Raw genomic sequence first — 8,916 nt, 5'->3', positions numbered from 1 at the left:
CTGGCAGGCTACAGTCTATAGGGTCACAGAGTCAGACATGACTTAGCAACTGAGCACACACACCACCTCAAACCACCTTGACTATCACCTGCCCTCAATCTTGCCACTTCAGCTCAAGATGTGACCCAGGGTCTGCCTCGTTCTAAATCATACACCAAACCATGACCTGAATTCTGTCTCTGGTAAGAATCATGGTTCCTATCTCACTTGTTTACCAGAGACCCAGGCATAACTGGATGAGTGGAGACACATACAAACCTGGAGTCTACCCAGATTGCTGAAACACCAATAAGGGAAGTGAAGTTTAGGAAGAGACCAGAACCACAAAGGGCAGAATCAAAGGCTGGATGAAAAGATCCTCTAAGGACATGACTTAGCTCTAGATATGCCATATTGTCAAGTATGTTGTTGGAACATGTTTTATCAGAATTAAATCTAAAATATCAGATGATCCTTAACTCAAATAAATCTAATCCCATTATTATTTGTAAGGGCGAGATAGCTGTGAAGACTATTAAACAGAGCAGATGATGATGGACCATCAATGATCCACATTAGAAGAATTTTTTTTTTTTTGAGTAGGAACAAGTCAAAATGTTTCCGCTAAAGACCCAGAGACCAACCCTGGAGACGCAAAGACAAAACAAAGCTCTATCATTTTTAAATTTAATTTTTGGCTGCCCTGGGTCTTCTTTGCTGTGTGTGGGCTTTCTCTAGTGGTGGAGATTAGGGGCTACGCTCTAGTTGTGGGACGATGGCTTCTCTTGTTGCAGAGCATGGGCCCTAGAGTGCCAGGGTTTTGGTATTTGTGGCACACAGGCTTAACTGCCCCACAGCACAAGGGATCTTCCTGGGCCAGGGATCAAACCTGTGTTCCCTGTATTGGCAGGCAGATTCTCAAGCACTGGACCACAAGAGAAGTCCCAAAGTTCTGTCATTTTTGGCCCAGGGGCCACTGAGAATCATGTCACTGATGGCCCAGACATGACAAAGGACTACATCACTCCAGAACCAGGGATCACGGAGGACTACACGACACCAGACCTGGGGATCACGGAGGACTACACCACACCAGATCCAGAAATCATGGAGGACTACACCACTCCAGACCTGGGGATCACAGAGGACTACACCACACCAGACCCGGGGATCACAGAGGACAATACCACACCAGACCCGGGGACCACGGAGGACAATACCACACCAGACCCGGGGATCACAGAGGACTACATCACACAAGACCTGGGGACCATGGAGGACTACACCACTCCAGACCCGGGGACCACAGAGGACCATACTACACCAGACCCAGGGATCACGGAGGACTACATCACTCCAGACCCCGGGACCACGGAGGACTACATCACTCCAGACCCTGGGACCACGGAGGACTACATCACTCCAGACCCTGGGATCACAGAGAAATACACCACTCCAGACCCAGGGACCACGGAGGACTATATCACTCCAGACCCCGGGATCACCGAGAACTACACCACACCAGACCCAGGGATCACGGAGGACTACACCACTCCAGACCCAGGGATCACGGAGTACTACATCACTCCAGACCCAGGGATCACGGAGTACTACATCACTCCAGACCCTGGGACCACAGAGAATTACACCACTCCAGACCCTGAGACCACGGAGAACTACACCACACCAGACCCAGGGATCACGGAGGACAACATCACTCCAGACCCAGGGATCACGGAGTACTACATCACTCCAGACCCTGGGACCACAGAGAATTACACCACTCCAGACCCAGGGATCAGGGAGGACTACACCACTCCAGACCCCGGGACCACAGAGAACTACACCACTCCAGACCCCGGGACCACAGAGAATTACACCACTCCAGACCCCGGGACCACAGAGAACTACACCACTCCAGACCCTGGGACCACGGAGAATTACACCACACCAGACCCAGGGATCACGGAGGGCTACATCACTCCAGACCCCGGGATCACGGAGGACTACACCACTCCAGACCCAGGGATCACGGAGGACTACATCACTCCAGACCCTGGGACCACGGAGAACTACACCACTCCAGACCCAGGGATCACGGAGGACTACACCACTCCAGACCCCGGGACCACGGAGAACTACACCACTCCAGACCCAGGGATCATGGAGGACTACATCACTCCAGACCCCGGGACCACGGAGAACTACACCACTCTAGACCCCGGGACCACGGAGAACTACACCACTCCAGACCCAGGGACCACGGAGAACTACACCACTCCAGACCCTGGGACCACGGAGGACTACATCACTCCAGACCCCGGGACCACGGAGAACTACACCACTCCAGACCCAGGGATCACGGAGGACTACATCACTCCAGACCCCGGGACCATGGAGAACTACACCACTCCAGACCCAGGGATCACGGAGAACTACATCACTCCAGACCCCAGGACCACGGAGAACTACACCACACCAGACCCAGGGATCACGGAGGACTACACCACACCAGGCCCAGGGACCACAGATGACTACCCCACTAAACATCCAGACACTCAACTGGAGGGAACAGACTCAGTAACAGCAGTGAAACCCCCTGGGCTCCTGACGCCCATCAAAATCATCCTCATTTCCCTGGCGGCCACCGCTGTCACTGTTGCAATCTTTGTTGGATTTGGCTTCCTAGTGGTGAGTATTTGGCCCTGAAATGTGAAGGACATCATAGGAATGAAAGCATCTGAGGAGGATGAGGTGAGCAAGGGGAGCTGAAACATAAAAAACTGTCAGAAGTGAGAAAACCTCAAGAGACCAAGCTTTGCAAAGATAGACACAGAGATGGAGAGAAAAAGGAGCAAGTCTAAAAAACTGAGGGCAGAACTGAGGGAGAAAGGAAGGTGTGAGAGAGGGAAAAGGAGAGTGGAGGGAAGGGGAAGAAAGTGTGGAGAGAGAAAAAAAGCACAGAAAGAGGACCGTAAGAGCACAAATATATTAAAACATAATGTGAGCTGGAGCAAGGCTTGAACTATTAAGTAAGTACAGATGCAAAAATATGTAAATTTTTATAAGATGAGAAATTAAGGCAGGGATAAGAGAAGAGGAGAAAATGAAAGCATTTTAGACATCCACTCATGTCAGAAATTCGGAGAAGGCAATGGCAACCCACTCCAGTGTTCTTGCCTGGAGAATCCCAGGGACGGCGGAGCCTGGTGAACTGCCATCTATGGGGTCGCACAGAGTTGGACACGACTGAAGCAACTTAGCAGCAGCAGCATATCAGAAATTATGTTACTTCGTATTAACTGCTACCCACTGGGGAATTCTGCAGATTTTTTTTTTTTTTTTTTTTGCAGATTTTTTAAAACTAAGATTGGGTAGGTTTTTATGAGCAGGGTTACTCTCTCCTGGAGAGACAATGGATGTCAGTGCTCAAAGGGGAGCTCTAAGTGTTTTTCTGTCTCTGAGGGGCCTTGTTTCTAAAACAGGAGATAAAAGGACTCTGTGCCAGCCATGAGACTTCCTGTTGACCTTTGGTCTAAAATCCAAGCCTTCAACTTGTGGCCTCTGCTGGACATAGAAGGGCCAGCCCTTTGGGGCCATCCTGACTGAAGGATGAAGTGCACATTGGAATCTCAGCAGGGTTGGCTTACATGATTAGCCAGCTCATGCAGGTCATTATAACCTCATTCATTCCTGTTGGTCATTTATGGCAGTGTGCATTTGACCTCTGTCCCAAGAGGCAAACTCATAGCACAGGATCCGTTTGTGTGATTAAGCCAAATGTAACGCTTTATTCAGCTGAGGTGTTCATGTTTAATTCTACCAAAAGCACACCATGAAACTAGGGCGTTCTGAAAGATGGCTGACAAAAGGAAAACAGGAATGAAAGCCTTCATATGTAGTTGACACAGGCATGAGTCACATTCAATATTCATCAGTAGATGGAGGCCCTTCTTGACTTCACTGGAATCACAAACAAGTGGCCTTTTGATCACGTGGCTCACAATGAAAAGTCAGATACTCTTGCTCCAAGCTGGGGGAGACTTTCCTCCCTCCAAACCAGCCTCTGAGTGCTGACACCAAGTGGCCACCAGCAAGGGTACCTTCTTAACCTCTTGTAGAGACTAAAAATAAGAGACGATTCCAAAGACCCAGGATACAGGAAATAAACGGAAAGTTCGTATTCCCAAACTTACTAAATTCTTAACGTTTAAATATTTAACCAAAAAAGTTTAAAAAACAAGAATCATCTGTGTTTCTGTACCTCCCCCAAATCCGTTGATTAAAATAGTTTTATTTTGCTGACATCACTTCAGCGTTTTTGGAAACTGCATCTTTTGCAGTAAGTCCTGGGATCTGAAGAAAGTGACAAATAGGAAGGAGTCATAGAGATGAATGGGAAGGTCTTTATAAACCACAACCACCAGGATTAAGAGAGGAACAAAGTCTTAAAAACAAACCACTTTCTTTCTCCCTAGAAAAATTATTTCCTGCAGCCGTTAAATCCATTCACCAGAGTTATTTATCATCCCCACGTCATGGATTGGAGTGCAGCATAAGGAGGATGCCCACAGTGCCTACAGTTGGTTGTTGAGCAAACCAGACTCCTCCCAGCCTCTACAGGAACCCACGAAGTGTGAATATGAATTCTTAGGCCTCCACTCTCCTCCCCCAGTCTACAGCCCCGGAACCACCAGATGAGGAAGGTGGCCAGCCCTGAGAATAGCATGTTAGGGACACTTGGAAGAATGCCGTCCACTTTGAGTATCACCTAATTCTGGCCATGGTTATGTCTTCAGGAAAATTATCTTTACCTATCTACCAGGTTTGGATGTGAAAACTACTTGGGGAAGATACACATAACTCAGATATAAGAGATATTCATTAAGTCTGATCAAAGAAATGAAGCAAATACTTGTTTCTGTCTAGGTCATGTATCTAAATCCAGTCATTTTAACAAAAGGGCCCAGCATGGGTCAAACACTCCATGCCTTTCTGTCTGCTCATCTCGGTCCATCTGGCTGAGGGATACAGCTTTCTGTTCTCTCAAGAGCACACATTCAAGGAAGTAGGGTCATCTACAGGATGAAGTCGACTAGTCACTCATCAAGTATGTACTGAATACCAGATTGACTAGAGGGAAATTCAATTTTCGTTCTTTTTGCTGCTTCCACGGATCCTGGGGTTGTATCACTACATAGGATAGTGGCATAAGGATACCCAGGGTAAAGGAGATTCTTAGAGTCAACTGGCCCATATCAATTACCCCCAAGACACCTATGTCCCTCTGGGTCAGCAGTTCTGCCAAAAGCACGGGGGCTTTGCCAAGTCAACCTCTCTCGTCTTACCATCTAGCCTCCATCTCCAGAATGTGACCACCTCTGCAAGGTACTGCTGGGAAGGGGGCCCACAGAGAGATGTGGTCTCTGGATAGTACTGAAGGTAGAAAATGACAAGGTGAAGATGCTGCAGAAACATCCCGAAGGACAAATAGGAAGACTCAAAGAGTCAGGGAAATCCCTCCCTGACCACTCCTGGGACCCTGGCATACAAGGCTTGGTAGTGGCTTCCACGTCATATTATGCTCATATTTGTTGTGACACTATATTGATTACACGTATCTATGCGTGTCATCTTCTCAGTGACTGTATAGAGTTCATCCAGGGTGAGTCCAGCCCCACTCACCTAATCCTCTTTTCTTCTTTAGCCCAATGTATTGAGAAAGTCTTTCCTTAGGTATTGTTACACAGAAGTACAAAATCCAGGTGACCCCAACTGCCAGATGCTGTTACTGTGCTGCCCAGACTGGGGAGACCGAGCAAGCACACCCCTTAAAGAATTGTGCCTGAACAAGATTTATGCCCGTTTGGGTGTGTCACCCCTCACAGAAATGTCTGTGAGTGCACATTCCAGCCCAGTCTTCTGTCTTTACAAACGAGAATGTTTGGTGAAGTTGTCCAGCAGAAGTGATTCAACATTCTCCCCACAGAAGGTGTTGTTTGATATCTTAATAACACATAGTTATTTGTCTAATCTAGTTATGACCTTTTCTGTGATTTATCTAAAACCCCTAACTCTAGAGTCTATACACCACCATACTTTTTTCCTTTATAGAGCATCCCAACAGAAGTTCGCAAGTTGAATCTGTTTTCATCTCACTGTATATCTCCTTCCATTGTTCACTGTATATCTCCTTCCATTAGAATGTTGGTTCCTTGAGAATAGGGATCTTGAGAGCAATATAAGAAATAAGAGTTGGCATTCAATAATCATTTTCTTCGTTCTCCCCCATTACATTAGAGTTTTAAACATAATCTAAATGGTTGTCATCAAAAAGAACCAAATAACCAATGTTGGCAAGGATGTGAAGAAAAGAGAACCCTTGTACAATGTAGGTGGGAATGTATATTAGTGCAGCCTCTTGTGAAAAACAGTATGGAAATTTCTCAAAAGACTGAAAATAAAACTGTCATGACCCAGCAATTTCACTCCTTGGTATATATCCAAAAAAAAAAAAAACAAACCCAAAACACTAATTCAAAAAGATATATGAACCCCAATGTCCATAGCAGCACCATTTACGATAGCCAAGATATGGAAGCACCATAACTATCCATCAACAGATGGATGCATAAAGAAAATGTGGTATACATATGCAATGGAATATTACTCAACCATAATAAAGAATAAAGTTTTGCCTTTTCTAACAACATGGATGAACTTGCAATATAAGAAGTGAAATGCCAGACAGAGAAAGACAAATACCATATACCATGACTTACATGTGGAATCTAAAAAATAAAACAAACTAGTGACTATAACAACAACAACAACAAAAACAGATTCACAGATACAGAGAACAAACTAGTGGTTACCAGCAGGGAGAAGGCAGAGGGGAGAGGAAAGATAGGGGCAAGGGATTTAAAGGTACAAACTACCATGTATAAAATAGAATAACAAAGATATATTATACAACACAAGGAATATAGCCAATATTTTATAATAACTCTAAACAGGATATAACCTTGAAAAATTGTGAATCACTATGTTATATACTTGAAACTTATATAATATTGTATCTCAACTATACCTCAGTTCCAAAAAAAAAGAGTAGTTAGTCTCATCTTAAAAGTTTCAATTCAAGCTCTTTCCTTTAACTCCTGCATTTGCCTCTGTCTAGTATCAATAAAAGCTCCTATAGCAAATAGTAAGATATTTCAGACAGCAGAAGCTTTAAGGTCTTAAATCTTAACCACACATAAGTGCTGAATCTAAAAGTATCAAAAATCTCCACCAAAATTTGATGAAATAAAAAATACTATATTCTACTTCTAAACAAACTAATAAGGTAGCAGATAGTTTTCCTTCTAAAAAAATATTAAATGAAATTATCATTAAATCAATGTTGTATTAGACAAAAATTTTCCAATTAATAATGTCATAAACAAATGCCTGAATCTAAAAATACAAAACCTATATACCACCCTCCTCCCCACTTTTGGGACAACTTCAGAACATTTAGCTAATTGTCTTTCCCATATTAATTCTTTACTACATTTTGGGGGATTTATTATCTGTGTGTGTGCTCAAAATTATAAAAGAAATCATTTTAAATTGAAATTTCAGCTTGACATTAAAATAGAACACTGGAAAGGAGGTGCAAATAAATAAAGAAGTAGGAGACATGTCAGCTGCTGCAGACGCAGAAAATCTTCCCAAGGGAGAGAGGGTAATTGACCTGAGGTTTATGACATGTCTATGGGCACTCTGGGCCACTTTCACACACTTGGTCTCTTTTGATCCTTACATCGGCTCTGTGAGGTAGGAAAATCATCCCCCTTTTTGAAATTCAAAGACTGAGGCTCAGAGGAGTTAAATAAATTGTCCCCAAACGGTGCCTCAGTGATAAAGAATCCATCCGCCAATACAGGAGACGCAAGAGACTTGGGTTCCATCCCCAGGTCAGGAAGATCCCCTGGAGAAGGAAATGGCAACCTGCTCCAGTATTCTTGCCTGGGAAAACTCCATGGGCAGAGGAGAGGAGCCTGGAGGGCTATAGTCCAGGGGGTTGCAAAGAGTTGGACATGACTCACTGACTAAACAACAACACATGAATTGTGAGTGGCAGAGTGGGACGGAAAGAGGTGGAGTAAAACTCAGGTCCTCATTCACTGTTTTCCTCATTAGAGCTGAATCTCAAGCAAACCTCAGCACCCTCTTCAGCAAACCTTTATCCTTCAGCCTCTTCTTCTTTAGGCTTGCAGTGACAGGTTCTCGGACCTCGTGTTTAACCTATTGTGAGTTCTGAGCCAAGTAAGAGAACCTGGACACCTCCCCATTCTTGGGGAGACCCCAGCCTGAAAATGAGTTTGGGACACACAGACACAAATAAACTTATCTGAGCTCATGTGAGCAATGAACAATAGGAAATGTGTTTTCAGTTTTGACACTGAGGGCATTTATTTGACAGGTGCATTTTGCTTTTTAAAATAGTTGCAGCATCTCAGGCCCCACCCTCAAAAGAATTTGAAGACTGGACACAAGCTGAATTGCTCCATTTTTGGTTCAGGACCCCACCCCCAAGAGTTTTCAAGGCAGCAGCCCTGAATCAGGGCAGAAAGGAACTGTGACTTTCTCCATTCAGGAGAGTTTTTCAGCTCCTATGCTCTACCTGTGGGAGAGATGGTGTGTGGTGATTCATTTAACCATCCATTGGATCTTTACTAAGGACACATATACCAGTTACTCTGTGTGGCTCCGAGGACACAGTGGAGAGCCATATAAACAGTTTCTGCCTTCAAGGTGCCTGGGGGGAGCTGGTGGACATTACTGTCAGGTAGATGCAAAAGTTGTTAAATTTCTTAATGTTCTATACCTTCTTTGGGAAACTTAAAAAAAGTTATGGAGCCTTCAGTAGTGACATTTACTATCAATCAT

The 8,916-nt window shown here is 44.7% G+C and overlaps 1 protein-coding gene across 1 annotated transcript; it reads left to right on the top strand.

Annotated features, from left to right (window-relative positions):
* The first annotated feature begins 984 nt into the window (after window positions 1-984).
* On the top strand, window positions 985-2,688 carry LOC136151195 (soluble scavenger receptor cysteine-rich domain-containing protein SSC5D-like). Its single transcript, XM_065912148.1, has one exon. The coding sequence runs from the start codon at window positions 985-987 to the stop codon at window positions 2,686-2,688; it is 1,704 nt and encodes a 567-aa protein (XP_065768220.1).
* Window positions 2,689-8,916: the final 6,228 nt, after the last annotated feature.

Source organism: Muntiacus reevesi, chromosome 20 (assembly GCF_963930625.1).
Source record: "Muntiacus reevesi chromosome 20, mMunRee1.1, whole genome shotgun sequence".
In the NCBI taxonomy this organism is placed as follows: domain Eukaryota; kingdom Metazoa; phylum Chordata; class Mammalia; order Artiodactyla; family Cervidae; genus Muntiacus; species Muntiacus reevesi.
The sequence above is the reverse complement of the archived record's forward strand: the minus strand, read 5'-3'. Positions and strand labels throughout refer to the sequence as shown.

Coding starts and splice junctions, on each gene's coding strand:
- LOC136151195 (XM_065912148.1), top strand. CDS start 985: ATGACAAAGGACTACATCACTCCAGAACCAGGGATCACGGAGGACTAC.